Source organism: Acinonyx jubatus, chromosome A1, assembly GCF_027475565.1.
Source record: "Acinonyx jubatus isolate Ajub_Pintada_27869175 chromosome A1, VMU_Ajub_asm_v1.0, whole genome shotgun sequence".
Classification (NCBI taxonomy): Eukaryota; Metazoa; Chordata; class Mammalia; order Carnivora; family Felidae; genus Acinonyx; species Acinonyx jubatus.
The window spans coordinates 202,093,947-202,114,841 of NC_069380.1; the positions used below are offsets into that span (position 1 = coordinate 202,093,947).

Here is a 20,895-nt window from a genome sequence, read left to right on the forward strand (position 1 = left end):
GCTTCTTCTAGAAGGCTTAAAAGTACTTCAAATGGTTTGCTATTCAAAATTTGCAAAGACATGCCGCTAGAGTCCTTGGTAACAAACATCAAGGTCCCACAACCCTTCTTTTACCTTCCTGGGGAAGGGTAATAAGGCTATTAGACTTTTAAGACATAAGGCCATCAAAGAAATAGACCCAAGTAATAATGGTGTTTTCCTTCAAGTTAAATTCTCAAAGTAGGTATTCAATATGTGCTTTTCATGTGTTTTCAGATGGAACACCTTGTTACCATTTATAGAAAATTAGGAACACTTACATTTTCAACAGCATGGATTTTTCCATTAAAAAGATTCTCATAATTTGTCTTATTAAGTCAGAGGCTGGGCCTGCAGCTTCTACAATAAATTTCCTTTCACCTCAGTAAGTTTCTACTCACAAAGTCCCTATTTTTTCCCCATGTGTACATGGGATGGTTAGTTTGTATCTTTTTTGAAGCTTTTTAATATATGATATATTTGCATGCCTAAAGTGCATTTTTATTTATTTAAAATTTTTTTATTATGTTTATTTATTTTGAGAGAGAGACAGAGTGTGAGTGGGGGAGGGGCAGAGAGAGAGGGAGACACAGAATCCGAAGTAGGCTCCAGGCTCTGGGCTGTCAGCACAGAGCCTGATGCAGGGCTAGAACCCATGAGGGTGAGATCATGACCTGAGTCGAAGTTGGACGCTCAACCGACTGAGCCACCCAGGGCTCCCCACCTAAAGTGCATTTTTAAAGGCAAGCTTCTGAATTTTAAACTTACCTTATTGGTTTCCTTAAATATTTTTTAAACTGTATGTGTCTAGTTTTGAAGCCCTAATTTCTGTTATTGTAACTAATATTATTAGAGTATAGATTTCACTAATAACAAAACTAAAAAGAGGCCGTCAGTGATTTCACCGATGGTCCTCTCTTTATCTTCTCCCAACCCTCTAAAGAAGCCACACCCCACTCGATTTGGCTCCCACAGCCTGCACTGAACCCTGCCACCTGCCTTTGAGGGAAGGCCTACATTCTGCCAATCCTCAATGCAAGTATTGCTGATATCCTAGGAAGTCTTTCTTGGCCCTTTTTCCTACTCCATCCTGACAGATAATCAGTATTAAGAAGATATTACTTCTTATATTTCACTGCTTATATTTCTATATTACACTGCAAATTCCCTGGAGCGAACAAGGTCTTCATTACCTTTGCATTTCCAAAGCCCAGTTCAATACCAGGTACATAGTGGGTCCTCAAGAGAAGGCCCATATAACTGTGGATAATTCTATGCCACACATTAAGTCTTAAAAAACCCCATAAATTCCTTTTTTAAATTTTATTTATTTGAGAGTGGGAGAGCAAGCAGGGGAGAGGGGCAGAGGGAGAGACAGAGAATCTTAAGCAGCCTCCACGCTCAGCATGGAGGCTGACACGGGGCTCCATCCCATGATACTGGGATTGTGACCCGAGTGGAAACCCAGAGCCTGACGTTCAATTGACTGAGCCACCCAGGCACCCCCAAAAACCCATAAATTCTTAACTTGATTTGGCAGGTAAACAAATTGCAAACAACTACATGGTCATGACTATTACTTTCATATTCAAAATGTATTTAGTTTTAAAAAAAGGCAAAATTCAATATTGTCATTGGCAACCTGAATTCCTGATATAAGCAGCAAACACTGGCTTCCACCTCCTCTCCACCTTACAAACCTCACTTGTTTTTTTTTAATATTTTAATATTTGAGAGAGAGAGAGAGAGAGAGAGAGAGAGAGAGATAAACCACCAGCGGGGGGGACAAAAAGAGGGGGAAACACAGAATCCGAAGCAGGCTTCAGGCTCTGAGCTGTCAGCACAGAGCCCGACACGGGGCTTGAACCCACAGACCACAAGACCATGACCTGAGCCAAAGTTGGTCCCTTAACCGACTGAGCCACCCAGGCACTTCCAAACCTCACTTGTTTTTATGGTTATGGCATTTGTGCTCATAACGAATTAGATGGTGTGTTTCTTTAGCAGAGGTCAATTTTTTTAAACATTTATTTATCTTGAGAGAGAGAAAGAGAGAGTGGGGGAGGGGCAGAGAGAGAGAGGGAGAGAGAGAGAATCCCAAGCAGGCTCCATGCTGTCAGCCCAGAGCCTGATGCGGGGCTCAATCCCATGAACTGTGATATCATAACCTGAGCAGAAAACAAGAGTCAGATGCTTAACTGACTGAGTCACCCACTCAGTCATGAAGACCCATGCTGTTCATAACAACTCTGTCTGAGACCCTTGTAAAAAATACCATGAGTATATAACTTCACTTATAAAAGGTGAGTGAAGTAAAAGTTAACTGACCCCTTTGGACTATCTTATGAGATTGAGCAGAGATGCAATTAAAAGTGAAACAAAGCCAAGCTGGGATGCAGCCCTCAATGGTCAATTGACTGAGTCCCAAGCTCCCATGCACCTTCCTCAGGGTGTGAGTTTCATATCTGTGCATCAGCTGATACACAACTATATGCACTGGGCTTTCAGGGTTGAAACTATGATTCGTAAATCTAAGAATGCTAATGTTTGGATTCACACCTTTGCTTTTTCTAGATAGTCAACCTTTTTGTTTCAGGACTCCTTTATACTCCTAAAAATCACTGAGAATCCTAAAGGTTTTGGTTTACTTGGGTTATGCTTATTGCTATTTACTGTATTAGAAATTGAAACTGAGAAATTTTAAAAATGGTATTAAATTGATTTTTATAAAAATTATACTTTGCAAGACAACAGAATTATAGTGAGAAGAATGACTTTGTTTTACATTTTTGCAAAATCTCTTTAATGGATTTCTTAATACAAGATGGTGGTATTTTTACATCCACTTCTCTCTATATATTTTTTTCCAAACAAAAGGTCTCATATATTACCAACCAATCTACTGGTGCAGAAGCATAGTAACAGAGAAAAATCATTCCCCTGATAAAGCATGTCTATTGTTCAGGTAGTGGTGATGTTTACAGAGTAATAGGATAGGAACACATGACCTTCATGCAACATAAATACGTGTATCATCTCATGTGCAATCCCTTATAGACCCAGCGTGGTTTTTCTCCAATGCCTCCTCTTGGAGTTGTACTTGATTTTATTACCAGTTTTCATCTGAATCCACTGGGGAATGGGATGATTCTGCTTTTGTTTCTTGGTGAGGGATCACTTGATGCTGAAAGTTTTGTGAGAAGACGTGGCGAGGAACAGTGAACCGCACACACCATGATGGCGGAGAAAAGGAGCTACAAGATAACGTGGATATTCTTTTTAAAAGATTTTAAAGTAATCTGCATACCCAATGTGGGGCTTAAACTTACAACCCTGAGATCAAGAGTCATCAACTGAGTCAGCCAGTCCATGTGGATTTTCTTCTTTAACACTAATACCAAAACTCAACAAGTGGTAGTTTTTTTTTTAAGTTTCTAAGAAATGTTAATTTTGAAAAAGTGCCCATTGGGACATCTTAGCCTACGGTATTAAATATGATTGCCTGCAGAAAAATCAATACTGGGGATAGTTCAGAGTAATTGTGACCTTCTGTTGGATAAAGAAAGTAGCAAAATATTCACTTACAGACATGTCTATGGATAGACATCTAAGAAATCTTGTTATTTAATAAAGAAATCTATGGATTTTGCAAAGATCACTCTGAGCCATGGAAAGTGATTTAGTGTGGGGGAAGGAGTGGGCAAAGAGCAATACACAGGAACTGATAATAACACCAGTTCATGATATAACTTGAGCATGAATCAATAGGAATTGGTAATTATTTGGATATAAGGAATAAGATTAAGAGACAGATAGATGTCAGAATAATATTCTGGTTTAAATTTGAACAACTTTATCGACATGTTGTCATTTACTGAGGGGGGAAATTGGGGAGATAGGAGGAAGTTTGAACATGCTGTTTTTTTGAGATGCCAATGAGGCATCCCAGTGGATATGTTCAGGAGGCATTTGGATGTACAAGTGTGGAACACAGAAATGAGGTCCGGGCAGAACCACTGTGCTAAGTGCCCTCATGTGTTGACATTAATCTGGAACTTTCTATTTTTCAACTAGCTTCCACCAAATGGATTTTTTTTAAATACTCACAACCATCATGTGAAATAAAGTGAACATGACCAGTTTTATAGTACACTGAAATACTCCCAGCAATAAAAAGGAATGTTACACTCAGCAATATGAATGAATCTCATATGCATTATGAGGAGTGAAAGAAGCCGGAATCCAAAGGTTACTTATTATATCATTCCATTTGTATGACTTCCCGGAAAAGGCAAAACTACAGAGATGAGCAGATCAGTAGTTGCCAAGGATTAGGGTTTTGGGAGGATTTGACTTCAAAGGGACAGCATGAGGAAATTTTTTGAAGGTTATGATAAGTTGTTCTGTATCCTGATTCTGGTGGTAGCAACAAAGCTCTATGGATTTTTCAAAACTCACAGAATCATACAAGTAAAAAGTGGATTTTAATATGTGCATTTTTTGAGTTTTTATTAAAGGAATGTTAAGCGAGAGAGTGTTTTAGAATGATCACTCTGGCTCCAGTGTGAAGAATGGATGAGACGCATCAAATACCAGAGGCATAAGATCTGCTTGGGGGATGTTACATGAATGCAGTCAGATAGGACTGCAACTAGGAAATAACACATGGTAATTCCTTAAAGGTTAGTTGCAATGTGGAATCTGAAACTGTATCAATGAATCTTGCCTACCTTACTACATGAAAATACACCTTTCCATCTAGCACTTTGAATGGATCATCTCCCTATGCATGATTTTGGTTACATCATGTATTTGGCATTTGGAAAATACTCGTGCACTGAGTTATGCAAATTTTCTAAACGTTCACACATTTTATTATACAATATAAAAAATCACTTTGGCTAATATCACCATTGCATCAGGAAAATCTTCAAAGATTCGGAAAGCTACCAGGCTCACTGCTGCAGAGGCAAGTTTCCCAAAACTCTGATTTTCCTTTGAAGGTTCAAATATCATTGGTAACAACTATCGTCCACTGTTTTTCTTGAACTGATAAGCACACTTCATTCTTTTCCAAGAAACGTTTGCCAAATACTTGCCAACGCCGCTATGAGAAACCATCTATGGGGTTATCAGTTGTTCTTTTAAGCAAAAATGGCGTTCCACGTGAAAAGCAGCTGATCCGGCTGGCAACTTGGCTTTATTAAGACAACCGTGGGGGACTCAGTGTACAGCAGAAGTATGCTATGTGTCCTTGGCCTGTGTCATCCAGAATATTAAAAAGCTATGTCATCAGGGGCGCTGGGGTGGCTCAATCAGTCGAGTGTCAACTTCGCCTCAGGTCATGATCTTGCGGTTCGTGAGTTCAAACCCTGCATTGGGCTCTGTGCTGACAGCTCAGAGCCTGGAGCCTGCTTCGGCTTCTGTGTCTTTCTCTCTCTCTCTCTGCCTCCCCCCTGCTCATACTCTCTCTTTCTCAAAAATAAATAAAATCTTAAAAATTTTTTTTAAAAAAGCTATGTGGTCAAAGGTTGAGATTCAATAAAGTAAATAAAACATGCAGCTGCATCAAGGACATTGCTCAGTGAAGCTGGCTCTCCGCTCTCATTGACTGTGAGCGCATGGTGACCCTGCCAGTGCGGTTTGCAATGACCGCCTTGATTTTTCCTCAGGTGACAGTGGGTTTGCCGCCATTGCTTTTGTACCATTGCCGCAAATCTCAACATGGTGAAAAAAGGCGATAGCATTTTAGTATGAGTAGGAAAACAGTCTTGACCTTGTGGATTCCCTGCCAGGCTCTCAGGATCCCTGGGGGGTTCACAGTTCACACTCAGAGAACCTCTGCTCTGGAGTACGCAGTGCAGTGCCTCGTGTGGGGTAGTCCTTTCACTGTCTGGCTGTGGAATAAATGTTTGACCGAAACCTGAATTTAGAAAGTCTTATTTGACTCTGCATCCAACCAGGGATTTTTGCACCAAGTTAGTGGAACAGACATCTAAATGAAAACGATTCTGGAAACTGTACCGCAAAGTCCAGTATTTAACTGTTCACAGCCGCTCCAAAATTAACTTTAATGACAAAATTGGCTTCTTTTTCAGCAGAACATGGAATGGACAGGCCTGGTGTCTCAAAATTTTGAGAGTGAATCTGTCAGGGCACTGGGCACGACCTGATGACTGGCCAGAATCCACTGGGCTTGGCCAGGGCTTGGCTATGGTTAGACTGATTTAGAATTAGTTATACAGGGAGCAGCAAGATAATCCTGTTTTTCTTCTTGTTGTGTGCCATGTGGAATTTATCTAAGTGCCCAGTTCCCATGAATTTGTCAAGGAGGTAAGGAGTTCAGAGGTCAACCACATCCTTGCTGCTTGCCTACACAAAAACTTCTCAGCTTGATTCTCCCCTGAGGTATGGAACAAAACATCCTTCTGAAACCTCTAGGGGACAAATTCCCTTCCTCTGTTTCCCTCCTGGAGTCACTTAAGCACTTAATTTAATGCGGGTCTTGTGAGCAGTAGCGACTAAGATCATGGGAGAATATTTAGCCATAGCTCACTATTGGCCTCGATCATAACTCTTCTCATGTTTAGCCACATCCCCAAAGACAGCTTAAGTGCTAGAGTACACGATTTTGTTCTAATGTTAAACTGGACACTGAGGATGACTGGGGAAATAGTTTTCCTTCCTTTCCATAGGCTTCTGTATAAGCTCCCTGTCAGCACCTGCTGTGGGACAGAATTCCAAGATGATATTTTACTGATCATATCCGTTTCCCTCAAATAAGAAAATATGGAGTATACAGCACAGGCATGTGGTCTTAAGTCAAAAGGAAGTCCAATGATAAATGAGAGAGGTGTTGCTGAGATAAAAAGAAGAAAAGCCAAAGCATTTTTAAGTGTGATATGTAATGATATCTTACCGTTTTCCACTGGGACTCATTTACTTCTTTGTATTGCAGTTCATACTCCAGGACTATCCATCCCTTCTGAACGTCTGCATTGGGCGGTGGTTCCCACCTCACCTGGATATCTGCATGAATCCCCGTTAAACTGATGTTCAGTAGAGTCCAGTTGAGGCCAATGGGTGGATCTGGTTGCACTGTGCGTTTCGACAGAGAGTTAGTGCACAGAGAGACAGACAGGTACAGCTCGGTATTAATGGAGTGCTTTCTTCTGAAGAGACCAATTACTTCATGCATTTTTATCGTTTACGCTCCTAATTCTTTCAATATTCTTATTATACACTCATTTTATAAGAGGGTACCATTTTTTTTGACTTGAGTGCGATCTGTTTTTAACTTTGAAGAAAACCTCTACAAAAAATTCCTTTTCAAGTCTACAACCTGACCTAAAACTTTTCTTGAGGATCTGCCATGTCTTACAATTCTTTTAGCCCCCAAAGAATTAATGCTTTGGGATTTTGGCAAAGGAATTCATTTTAACTCAAAACTGAAGGAACAGAGTCAGAAAGACCTACAGCATTTAAACATGCGGCTGCTTTGGAACCAGGGATCGAAAAATCTTTTTTATTCCAAATTGCTTATTACCTGCGCCAAGGATCTTATATTAACTTCTGTATGGCTACCAGAACAATCCTTCCAAACACAGCACAGGCTCCTTAGCTTGTTGTCCTCCAGTCACATGTCATGATTTTTTCAGACATAAGAAGGATGGGCATTGCACTCTACTCTCAAATGGTGAGGAGTCAGGGTTTTCTGCCTTTTACCTAACTGCATGTGAACAATCTGAAATCGTGTTTTGCTTGGTTTCTACTGACATATTGTACATTCTCTGGTAAGTCGGCTGTATTCTGCTTATTAGGACCGCAAAGACCACAATTTCCCAAAGGTTGATGCAGAGAAATACGGATTCCAAAGCTAGGAACATATCTAAATTTACGTTCTAGATAGTTCCCAATAAATTATTGCACTTCATGTCTCAGTAGAGGTTTTCAAAAATCACTTGCAGATACAGAGTAAAATGTACTTTCTTTTCTACTGTTTGTAGAAGGGTACCCAGAGTGCTGCAAAGTCTGGATCCCCAGAGTTGACCACAGATAAGCCTACAAATATGTGCTCTGAGGAGCCATAATTGGCTCTTAAAATCTGGTGGTCAAAAGGGGAAGCTCTTGCATTTAACCAGAGTTAAAACAGACTTCACTGTGAAGGAGCATGATAGTGCCCCCCCTTCCCCCCACCCCCGACCCCGTAGAGTGGACACAACTTAAAAAATTAGGAAATCCAAATTTAATAATGAACACATTTCAGAAGTTAAATTGGAGGGATTTGCAACACAGCTGAGCCACAGTATGGCTACAATAATGACAGTAATGCTTCACTCTTCTGAATTTGTTGGGGACTGAGCAATTCTGAGAGCCGAAACTTAACACTTTAAGAGACCAAATGTTTTTTTTGTGGAAAAATTTCAACTTATTACTCATGTTTCATCTTAAAAACTCCCCTTTAAATAGAAGATATGGAACATGGTCTTTTTCTTTTCACTTTTTAAATGTTTATTTATTTTTTGAGAGAGAGAGAGAGAGAGAGAGAGAGAGAGAGAGAGAGAGAGAATGAGTGGGGGAGGGACAGAGAGAGAGAGAGACAGACAGACAGACAGACAGACTCTGAAGCAGGCTCCAGGCTCTGAGCTGTCAGCACAGAGCCCAACATCGAGATCGAACTCAGTAACTGTGAGATCATGACCTGAGCCAAAGTCAGAGGCTTAACCTACCGAGCCACCCAGGCGCCCTGAACATGGTGTTTTTTGAGTGGACTCATATCACCATTACAAGCATAATAATAACCTCTCCCTTTCCTCTGTACATACTGCCACATGCTGTACTTGACAGGTCCTCCAAGATGTTGGAAAAGCACCTGAGACTGAATACATCCCCAGGCAGCCCTGGTCCTCTCCCCAGAATATGCTCCCTCCCCTGTCACTTTCCATCTCTCTGTTGCTAGTGCCTCCATTCCTCCAGTCGTTCAGGGTGAAGTTAGTGAGCTCTTGAAGTTAGTGAGCTCTTCCTGGACTCATCCCTCTCTTACCACCCCCACAGTCTGTCAGTTGTACTTTCAAGACAGTCTCCGAGCCCAGCCACTGCCCACTGCTGCACCTCTCAACCCAGGCCTGCCATTAGGGTTTTTTTACCCATGTTGCTGCATTAGCCTCCTGAACGGTCTCCTCCTGTTGTTATTGTCCTCATTTTTAAAATTTACTTATTTTTGAGAAAGAGAGAGCGAGCGAGCAGGAGAGCAGAGAGAGAGAGGAGAGAGAGAGAATCCCAAGCAGGTTCCATGCAGTCAGCACAGAGCCTGACATGGGGCTCGATCTCACAAACTGTTCGCTCATTACCTGAGCTGAAATCAGGAGTCAGACGCTTAACTGACTAAGCCACCAAGGCACCCTGGTCTTGATCCTCCTTCAGTCTATTCTCAACACAGTCCTCAATACACTTGTCACAGTGGTTACTTTCACACTTGATTTAGAGCATATCACTCATATAAAACCCTCCACAGCCTTCCTATCCCACTCCAAGTGGAAGCCAAAGTCATTCAATGGCTTCAGGTGTACTGGAGCTTTGCCTCTCAGCTCTCTCAGATGTGGCCTGTTCCAGGCCCCTCCTGGCTCACCCTGCGGCAGGTCCTCCCCAGCCACGCTGTTCCTCAAGTGAGCAAAGGCAAGCTCCCAACACAGGAGCTTTACCCTAGCTGTGCCCTCTTGTTGACGTGATCTTTACCTCAGATGGATACAATCAATGTTCTCTCATTTTTTTTCTCTCCCAGCAAAGCCAGCTCTGATAACTCTATTAAAATTGCAACCTCTCCTGCATGGCTCTTCTCCTTCCCTATGTTAGTTTTCTTCATAGCCTTGTCTCTCACCACCCCTATTGGGATAAGATCCCACGAGGGCAGACGTTTTCTTCTCCTGGAACCTAGAGATGTACTTGGCCCGAGGAAAAGACTCAATCGATATTTGCTGAATGAATGAATAACAAATGTCTAATAATACAGTGCTTTAAATACAAAGACAAGCCCTGTAAGGTAGTAGGATACTCTCGTAATACATGAGGACGCTGAGGCCCATGGTTGTCATCTTCAGATCTATCAGGCTTACCTTGTTCCTTGCTGTCTCCCCCTCTCAGCTCCCTCCCTCCCTGCTATGGTTGTAATATCTGTCATCATCTTTTTGTCTTGGTTATCACAAAGCCTTCTAACCTCTATCTTTGCTCCGTGCTACTCCAATCTACTCTCTCCACTGCAGGATGGATTTTCCTGAGACATTAGTAATGTGACTGTACAACTTTGAGATTAGGAACATGGACTCTGGAGTTATGCTGCATAGGTTCAAATCTCAGCTCTGCCTACTAGCTGTTTGACCTTGAGTTAGCCTTTAAGTGCTCCGAGCCTCAGTTCATCATCTGTAAAATGGGGATTATAATAGAATCTATCTCACATGGTTATTATACCCTACCCATAGGTAAGGGCTTTGTAAGTGTTAGTTAGCTATTACTATCCCCAGGTCATTTTCCTTCTTAAATATCTTTAAATGCACCTCTTGGCAGTAAGATACGGTCTTATCTTACTGGATACACTTATGATTTCACATAGGAACACTTACGATTTCTCTTGGCTGATCAGTCAGGCCTGCCTAACCGAGGCAGTTAGGTCTCCTGAGTCCTTCAACATTCTGTGCTGTTTGTCACTTCCGGAACTTAGTAGTTGTTGGAAGACACAGGCCAGCCTGTATACTTGGCAGCTCCCACTGATGCTTTCAGAAGGAAGTGAACTGCCATAATTTCTGGGCACCCCTTTCTCATCCCTCAGGCCCAGTCAATCATCTGTATCTTTGGCCACTACCTCAGCTTACTATGTATTACACACACCTTGAGTCCAGCACCTAAGACACGGTACTGCGGTTATTTAACACATTGGACTCCCCTACTTGACCATATCTTACTCATTCTATAGCCACCATACCCAGCACAGTGTTCAGGGCATGGCAGGCCCTCAGTGAAGGCCAGTCACAGAAATGAGTGGGGCTAGCTATTGGCAGGGTCAGGATTAGAACATGGGTCTTGACCCGATATTCTTACTACTACCTATTCAGCCATTCAAAAGCTACATCTATTGATATTGGGGCATACACTGAATAGTCTCTCCAAGTTAAGCAGTTGGGTTCTCTTTTCTGCTTGTTCTTCTCCCTGACAGGCTATCAGATTTACTTGTTTCTGCCTGCAGCTTCTAGCCACATTTGCTCAGCCTCTTCTAGTCTGCTGATGCCTGGGAAACCACACACAAGCTTGTAAGAACAGCACGTCTCAGAGGAACTTCAAGGAACTTCTATCTATAACAAATGAGCCTTTGTGGATAGAGTCTGAGGCACCAATGTCATCTACTCAAAGTCCTTCTTCTCTATATTTTGCTGTTTACACTATTCTAGTATAAACATAAAAATTCCAATTACAGTTGTTTTGTTTTGTTTCATTTCCCCTTGTGTCCGCATGATGGGCAAGGGATAATCTGTCTAGATCTTTCATTTAGTTCACTGAGCTGATTATCTCCAATGTTTGTCTTGAGGTCTTATAAACATGTTTTTAAACCGATTTGGGGTTATTTTGTAACTATAAAGTTCCAGAATTATTATGCCTTGTGATAAAGAAAATCTAGGCTTTGGTTATAACAATGATAGGGATCAAAGGTCAACATATGTCAGATCTGAATATAATAATCCTATTGAATAATTAGGAATGAAGGAATCGTGGGAGTATGCTGAGTTTGTCTCTTGTGGTGGCACCCAAGAACACAATTCAGCTTTCAAGATCTCCTCAAGGAAAAGACTCTGGAAGGCTCCCATTCTTTTCTCGACAACATTTACTGCCATTTATGTTAGAGCCAACTTAAGTCCCCCGTGCCTTCTCTCTCTTGTTCGCTGGCTGATCTCATGCCCTATAAAGCAGACTTCCATTCACCTAGATTACAATGACCAAGGCTTCCTACTTGAACACACTTGGACATTGAGGCTTCCCTGCTTACTTAATCTAAAGCCATGTCAAATAAAACACAAACCTGTGATTTACCTATTTCCTCAACAGAGAAACACTTTTGATCCACTGTACCACCATTGCTGGTTAGCTTGATACAGTAGGGTATCCAAATGGAGGTATAAGATGAATTAAAGTAACAGCTGTTTTCTCCAGCAGAGACATAATCGGGGCATTCTTTCCATTCTTGAGTCCACTCTTGAGTGCTCCTGAAATGGAGGGTAAAAGAGCATGAATTGTTCCAAGCATGATGCCACAGTTTAAGTCAAAGCAAAGAGCCCGACAGTCAGATTCAATAAACTGGAACACAAATATTTTACAAGCAAGTATTTTAGCAGCACCATTTCCAAGAAGTACCCCATCTGTGGACATCATCCATAGTGTCTGCAGACTGAGAGGAGGCCATTTGGGACATGGACTATAGCAAAAGCATCTGTTCATTAACTGCATACGAAGTGCCAGCTCCTAGATTAAGTCATTTGTGGTTAGGTACTTTATTGTCCACATTTTGCAGATGAGGGTTCTGAGGCTTAAGGAGGTCTAAAATGTTCCTTTATTAAAACACTCCAGAGGGTCATCTCCCAAACTGTAAAGATTCCCAGAATACAATGGCTCTTTGGACTGGGTGTTTCCTCAGCTCATGGTGGAACATCCTGGGGAGGCATGTTCTCCAGGAGGAGGGACACTGAGATTTGGGTGGCTTTGAGGTGGAAAATTACCACACTACTCGGAATCACTATCATCTTCCCAAGGCTGTCTTATGCTTGGGCGAGTTATCCTGATGTCTTGAACTCCTTCCCATACTCCTGGTTTTTTCCTTAAGTGTATGAAGAGCCTTGGGAACACTGTAAACATGGTAGACATCCAGGTGACATTTATGAAGCATGGGAATCCCAGCCTTTTTCTCCCCACCCGTAAACGAGACAAAAGGCCATGAACCCAGAGGTTAAAAAATTTTTCCAAACCTAGAAAGCAATTTTTTTTCTATTTTGTAATTAGAGTGAATGTTTACTTATAATATAAAAAATGGAAACAAAATGGGCTCTACTGAATCCATGTGTTTGCCTATCTGTTCCTTTTTGTACTTTCTCTAAGAAAACAAATTCATATTTTCCTATATCTTGGATCTGATAAAAACACACAAACAGACAAACACAACAAATCATGGAGGAAAGATGGCCACATGGAGGATACCGAAGGAATCAGAGAAGCCACATCTCTGTAATTACAATCTGCCATACATTTATTCACTTCCGTCCTACTCTACAGAAAGCATCATTTACCCAGATGACCTAAAACACTGGCAGGGTGTGTGAGCTGGATGGAAAAGAGATGCTGGGAAGTTCACTGTGGAAGGAAGCAGAGGTTTGGGAAGGGAAATTCCCTGGTCAGCTGCCATGGGGACCTGAACAAAAATGCAGAGCAACCAAGGATTGCCTAGACTCAAGTCCACCATGGCAAGAACAGAGCAAACACGTGCTAGGATGTGACACAGCTCTCCAGAGTCCCATCCCTCTGACTGACTGACTGAATGAGTTCAGCAAGCCATCTTTGGGGGGCCTACTATACAAGTACTACAGAAGCATTACATCTGGCACCAGCACTGTGTGGATACAATGGTGAATAAGATTTCATTCCTACCTTCAGGCTGGAAGAAGACGCAGAAATTACATCTGAGTACTTTTTACTTTTTTCTGTCTCCTGTATTCATTGCATTCATATTTAATAAGCACTGATTATATATCAAATACTGTGCTGGACATTAAGGGGATGCACGTGTGTCTAAGGAATGACTCCTGCCCTAGAGGGATGACTAAAAAGCTGTATTACAAAGCATCATGAGTTTGTGCTCACAAATAGTGCTAAAAGTTCAGAAGAAGGAATGATTGCTCTGTTCATGGAAGGCTTCAAGGTGGAGGTGGTGTTTCCAGCAAATACATGGCAACAGGGAAAGGAAGGAGGGAACAGAGTAGACAAAGGCATTGAGGTATGCAAGTATGGGCACGAGTGTGGTGAGGGAAATAGGAGACAATGGAATAAACGGGACAACTTTTCTTAAATTAGAATTGCTACTTGGGTGGAGTAATTAATTATTTGCTTATTATTCATGAGGTATCAGCTGAGAAAAAGGCTTGTAAGTCAAGGAGACATAAAGCCAGGGAGTCTGTGACTGAATGAGAAGAAGGTGGGAATGACCTTGTGTAGGCTGAGGTGCTTGGGGCTGGTAGGCCAGACAGTGGGGGGTCTGTGAGACTCCTTCTCAGGGAGGGGTGCTGGGTAGCAGCGAGCGACAAGGCTGTGGGGAAGGCAGGGACCGGAAGGAAGGGACGAGAGAGATAACACACACTTCCTTCTTTACAGCTGTTTCTCAGGCTCGTCTATTGGCACTAGGAGGAAACTTGTGCAGTATGAGGGGGTCCTTGAGACAGGTGCTCATCAGCTGTTGGAAAGAACTTGGGATTAACATGGCCAGTGAACTGTTTCTTAAACTCTGGTTGAGATTCTCAAAAGTTGCATACCCTTGGATGAGAGGGAGATCCATCCCTGATGGGAAGTGTGAGTGGTGTGTGTATACATGCACGTACGTGTGTGTATGTGTATGTGTGTGTACGTGTGTATATGTGTATGTATGTGCATGTATACATTTGTGTGTATATGTGGACATGTGTGCGTGCATGCGTGTGTGTTTAGAATAATAGGAAAAGGATTTAAAACGTTAGGGCTAGGTGGGTCATTGACATGTAGTATGGTTTATTTTATCTTGACTGTCAAGCTAAATAAAAGTGTATTCGGGAGAATGGTTTAGCAAGATTGTCCAGAGAAATGAGCCTCTTATTTAATAGCATAGATACAAAATGTATTTAGCATAGTTGATAGTATAAAAGTTAGCATTAAAATGTAAAGATGTAGAACAGTGCCTGGCAGGTCTGGACTGTAATAGGGAGTTTAGCTCTGTGTGTTTTACGGTTTCTCAACTTGTGACATCCCCATGGGGATGGGGACTGTATGAAAAATCTTGTTTAGATTATTCCAAATCCATGAGTTCCACAGAGCAAACAACTTAAGCACTTATCTTAAGCACAATGGGTTGAGAACAGTTAGTTCAAAACATGACTCCCAATGCCCTCCCCATCTTTAACCAAAGTTGAACTTTATTTTAAATAAATATTTAAAACTTCTTTTTAAACTCTTAAATTTAGACAGAAAAAACCCCCAAGAAACAAATGGACTCACAAAACAGAGACTCTGTTGCCTGCTTTCCCCGCTTGAATTTGTATGCAGGCAAGCAAAGCCATATGGCAACTACTCTCCCTTTGTCATGCCGCTAAGAGTTAAGGGCACTACGTTTGTTCCTAGTCTATCTTGTGAAATAGAAGGAAAGCTGTACAATGAGACCATCAGTAAAAATCAGAATAAAGAGCAGAAGAAATGCTTTCTATCCAAATGCTGTTCCATCTAGCAACTGGAAGAAAAATCCTAAAAGTAAAACATCACTTATGTTCCAAGGACGGCTATTTTCATTACATACAGATCATGTGTTTCAGGCTTAAAATTCAACCTTTTCATTGGGAAAAAAAAAATTAATAGTGCCCTTTCTCCCTTCTAATCTCCCCTACAACCTTGCATGGAAGATCAACTTCCCTTTAAAAGGCTAGGATATATATATATTGTAAGCATTTGTATTGAAAATGTCCCATGGGGCGCCTGGGTGGCTCAGTCGGTTGAGCGTCCGACTTCGGCTCAAGTCATGATCTCGTGGTCTGTGAGTTCAAGCCTTGTGTCAGGCTCTGTGCTCACAGCTCAGAGCCTGGAGCCTGTTTCAGATTCTGTGTCTCCCTCTCTCTCTGACCCTCCCCCGTTCATGCTCTGTCTCTCTCTGTCTCAAAAATAAATAAACGTTAAAAAAAATTTTTAAAAAAGTGTCCCAAATTTCTAAATGAAACTTACTGATAAAAACTGAAAAAAAAAAAAAAAAGGCTAGGATAATTGGTTGAGGGGAGTGAGCACGGGGGAGGGCAGAGGCGTGGGATACAGCCTCAGGGACTGAGCCTTCCCACATCCGCCCACTTTCTTCAAAACTAAGGCGTCTGCAGGCAAGGAGCTGAGAGCACAGCAACTCTGACAGGTTTCCCTGGAGCCTCCTGTTGCGGTGCCTGTGGTTTGCATTCAGGTGGGGTCCTCTCCCAGCTCGGAGATGAGACCTGGCACCACCTCCATCCCAGGGGGGCAGAGACCGCTCCGCATCAGCTGCCCCTCCCTCCAGCTCACCTGGCTGGGAGCAGGGCCAGCCAAGCGTGTGGCTGCCTCTGGGCCCATCCTGTCGATGGCCTGACATGTTTAGGCTCCTCTGTGCTTTAGTTACCAAGGCCAGGCTGGTAAACAGAAAGCCCAGTGGCCCGGGGCCCCTTCTGTGCCCCTTCCTGGCCCCTCTGCTTCAGTTCTGGATGACATCCTGTCACAGTGTTGTATGTCAGGGAAGAGGGGTCATGGTTCTATACTTCCAGAAGTTGCCTGGGAACTGAATTCTAAGAAACAACGACAAGGGTCAGAAAGTGCATTTGTAGAGTCCTCTCTGTGCAAGGGGGCCAATGGGAAGTGTAACACATTTGTGTACTAGACGCTGTGGTCTGGGCCTGACACTCCAGGCCCTTTGATTCTGCCCTTCCTAGATAAACCGGGTGGGGGCTTATGCTATTTTGGCTAAATCCTCAAAATAATTACAGTTTTGTAGAGAAAACAGAAAATACTGGTTTTGCAAGTTTGGGTTGGCTCTGATCACGAGGTTGAAGATGTGACAATTTTTTTCCCCTGGGATCCCAAACTCCATTAGGGCAATAGTTAACGACATCCTTCCGAATATGTTCTGGTTTCCCTGCCACCTGGTCACACTTTCCGTGGCATCTCTGTTAGCACAGAGCCAGGGTTTGGAACCGGGGTGCTGAGAGGCCAAGGGTGGGCAGAGGAGGCCTGGAGGCAAAGGTCTGTGACCCTGACAGAAGAGGGTAAGGAACAGATACATATTTGTGAGGGCTTTCTACCTTTCGGGTTATCTTTTTGCTCACGTTCAGATTTGGAGACTATTGGGGTGGTAATAACCCGTTTTCATAAAATGGGCCCGACTCTGCTATTTCTTTATCCTGTTTAGCTCATTGTGCCTGCACAAATAACTTGTTTTGTTTCCACTGAGTTGGCTCTCTGTTGCTGAGGCAAAAACAGAAGAACTGTACCTCCAAAATCTCTCTTCACTCAACAGTCAATTCAACAGGCATTCAAGAGAATTACCAAACATATATGCTTCCTGTCTGACTGTATTCACACAATCCAGCTTAGCCTCTTGGCCCCTACCTCTCTGTAGGGTCAGCCATAACAGAGAAAAAGTGCATTTGGTGCCCAACCTTGTCACCTCCGTGGGTACATCCAGGAGACTGCTCTCACACCCGGGAAGTGGGGAAGGCCAGTAGGGGTTGCTAACTCAAAGTATTTATTTGTAAATTGAGTACCCAGTTTTGCACTAAAAATGGTCTTAGAGCACACCAATAATCACTAATAGTAAAGAATCAAAAGTCAATTTGGTAAGCTCAGGCATTGGATTTCTGTATCATTATTATTTTAAAGGATTACTATATTATAAACAATAATAGCAGCTCCCACTTGCTGAGTACGCACAATGTGCCAAGCACTGTGGTAAGCGTGTTTCATGTATTATCTAAAACATCCCCACAAGACGTCACGAGACCAGGTCTATGATCTCCGTTTTGCAAATGAGGTGACTGAGTTGTGAACAAACTACTTTGGCTGGTGTATGCAGTGAGTGCCAGCCAGGCTGAGATGTGGCTTTGTTGGCCCTGAGCCCATGTCCTGAACTGCTCACCACGTCTTCACTCCCTTTCCCCACTCCTCAGTGGGGGTAGATGGCATCCTCCTTGGACTGATAAACACCCCCACCCTGGGGTAAAGGGTCCTGGCTAACCTTACCTCTCAGCTTAGGCCTTCCCTGGGAGTTGGGTGGAAAAGGGGAAATGATAAAGTGTTTGAACCTAAAAATTTTAAAAAAGCAAAAAGGGACAACATAAGAGTGAACAGAAAGGGAAATAATTCTAGGGGAGAAGTCAGAAATAAACTACTTGGGTGGTGATGATACCGAGAGACTCTGCTTCACTCTTCCTCTGTTATTTTGCAAGACAACCAGTCAAAATGGAATGGAAAAGTATTACAGTTCCTTACTGAGTATAACTAATTTAACAGGAACAGTGTCCATTTTTTACATAGAAACCAAGCTGAGTCTTTCAAAACATACATCTCTTCTAAAAGCCCACCACAGATAAAGTCAGATTCGAAGCCCAGCCATGACCAGCAAGGCTTGGCACAGTCTGGCTCTGGCTAACCTTCTGACGTCTTCAAACATTGCATCCCTACGTCTAGGCTTGTGCCATTCTTGCTGGCCTCCTGCCTCAGGAGCTTTGCACTTGCAATATCCTCTGCCTGAACAGTTCCTCCCCCCGCCCCTGCAGATATTCATGTGGCCTCTCTCACTTCACTTATGTCTCTGCTATAATACAACACGCCAGCAAGGCCCACTGTGACCTCCTCATCTAAAGTATCACCAAGCTCCCTACACACACACACACACATACACACACATACACTCACACTTATCCACACTTTCACATACTATCTCACATACGTTTACACATTCACACATTTTTGCACATCCACATACCCACTTTCACACATTCTCACATGCACATACTATTCACCCTCTTGCACACACACTTGTACACACTCCACACACACTCACGCATATTCACACTTGCACCTACACTTTCACGCACTCACACATATGCTCACTCACTTTCACACACTCGCCCTCAGACACTCTCATGCACATGCATGTACTCACATACAGTGTGGACACTTTTTATCCTCTTTCTGGCTTTTACTTTTCTTAATAACCCATATTACCAGCTGACATTTATTTTTAAATTTTTTATTGTCTGTCTTCCCCAATTGGAAATGAAGCCCATGAGTCTAGGGCCTTTACCTTTTTTTTGTAATCAATGCCATATCTCCAGTGCCTAAATAGTACTAAACACGTAGAAAGGGCTTAATTAATAATTTTTGACTAAATGAATACATTTAAGTCATCAAAATAAATTATTTCCATCTCCACCACTGCATGCAGTTCAGTATACTTTCATCAGAAAATCCATGGAGGAAAAAGTCAGAAAGGCACGAAGGCTGCACCTTCTAATATAGAACAGCTGTGTGGATCCTGGGCTCTTGAAGCCACGACGAACCCCATCTGTCCAGTGGCACGAAAAAGTCTCTAGTTCAGGTGAACGGCACTTGGTGAACTTAGGCTTCCCAGAAGAATCTGCAGAGTAAGCAGAAAAGGCAAAGCATGAAATCAGGAGGGTAATGTATGGTCCTAATAAAACACCTATTTAAAGTGGTAAAGAAGAACCACTTTTTCTAGACAGTCTTTTCCTGGGTCACAGTTTCAGAGCTTGTTGCCTGCCAGTTATTTCTCTGTCAGCTCTTGATTCCAGGAGCAAACTGTTTTGTCTTCATTACAAACACTATTTTTTAGGGCCTATTTAAGAAGCCAGAGCTAGAGAGAAGGTTTATTTGGAAGGTGACCCCAGGGACAGGAAGTAAGGGCAAGGAGGAGTGGGAAGGGGAGAGTTACCATAGTGGCCAGCTAGGGCCCAACTCCACAGCGGGCCCTCTGAAAAGCTATAGAGTGTGTCCTAGAGAAGGATGGGAGGCTGGGCTGTTTATCCACCAACTCCCACCACCCATTGCTTGAAGGCTACCCTGGGGGTGTTCATGCACCTGCACATGGACTGAAGGTCCTGCCTGACTTGGGAGAGGCCTGGGCAGGCACCTGAAATGTCCCGGCAAGGTTCATGATGGCGACTGTCCACCACAGATGCATGTACTGACATCAGGTGGGACAAAGGATGTGGCGTGGGATCACAGCTTCCACTATAGGGCCCTTCCTCCCTTTATGGATTGTTTGATAAAAAGCCACTTAGGTTTGCATTCTTTTAAAAGATTCAGCCATTACATGCATTAAATAGATGATGACTAAAAAATTCATGCATACGTATGTGTCAACTCTAGTTTGGGAAGTGATGACTGCCCCTAAGTGTTAGGATATTAGCCCAAACTCCTCTGCATCTATGAAATCTGCAGCAGACAAGTCTGAGGCAAAACCGATTTTTCTATATCAATTCTCATTGTTCTCTGACTTCCATGGCCTTTTTTGGAGATAGCCAAGTTTCTTTTTTCTTTTTTTCCTCTCCTTATCTGATTCTACTTCAATTATACTGTAAACTTAATACATTTGTTCTCTGATCTAAAGCTCTCATCCCTGAGCAACAGGGAGGCTCTCAATTTTAAAGTACCATTATAAATACTTTAAAATATACTTTAAAAATAAATAGCATGCAACCAAACACATACAAATTCCTGATTCCAAGTTCCAGGTTCACATCTGGTGTTCTGAACCAAAACATGCTTCCTTTTTTTCCTTTGTCAACCTCGTAATGAATGGGATGTTATAAACCTTCTAAATAAATCCATCATTCAACCATCCACTCGACAAACACTTACTAAACATCTACTTAGTGCCAGATTCTCTTCCAAGAGTAGAGCAGGAAACAAAACTGCTAACATTCTGGTCCTTATGGAATTTCCCTTCCGGTGGGGGCTGGGGGGAGGGGGAGTCCCATGTAGAAAAATGAGCAGAGTAAGGACATAATGGGCTGGGAAATAGAGGCCTCATCCTCCTTCCACTAACACCCATATTAATGCAGCAAAGAAGCTCAGGCT

General features: G+C 42.5%; 1 protein-coding gene across 9 annotated transcripts in view; it reads right to left on the reverse strand.

The window, feature by feature from the left end:
- Positions 1-20,895, reverse strand: part of GHR (growth hormone receptor) — a 269,418-nt gene that overhangs the window by 12,095 nt on the left and 236,428 nt on the right. For all 9 annotated transcript variants that reach the window (XM_053201025.1, XM_015067577.3, XM_015067574.3 and 6 more), the window contains 3 exons: positions 19,303-19,432; positions 12,094-12,266; positions 6,938-7,116 (listed from right to left, as the gene is read on the reverse strand). In XM_053201025.1, coding sequence (XP_053057000.1) covers positions 6,938-7,116; positions 12,094-12,266; positions 19,303-19,432 — 482 coding nt within the window. The remainder of the gene's footprint in view (positions 1-6,937; positions 7,117-12,093; positions 12,267-19,302; positions 19,433-20,895) is intronic.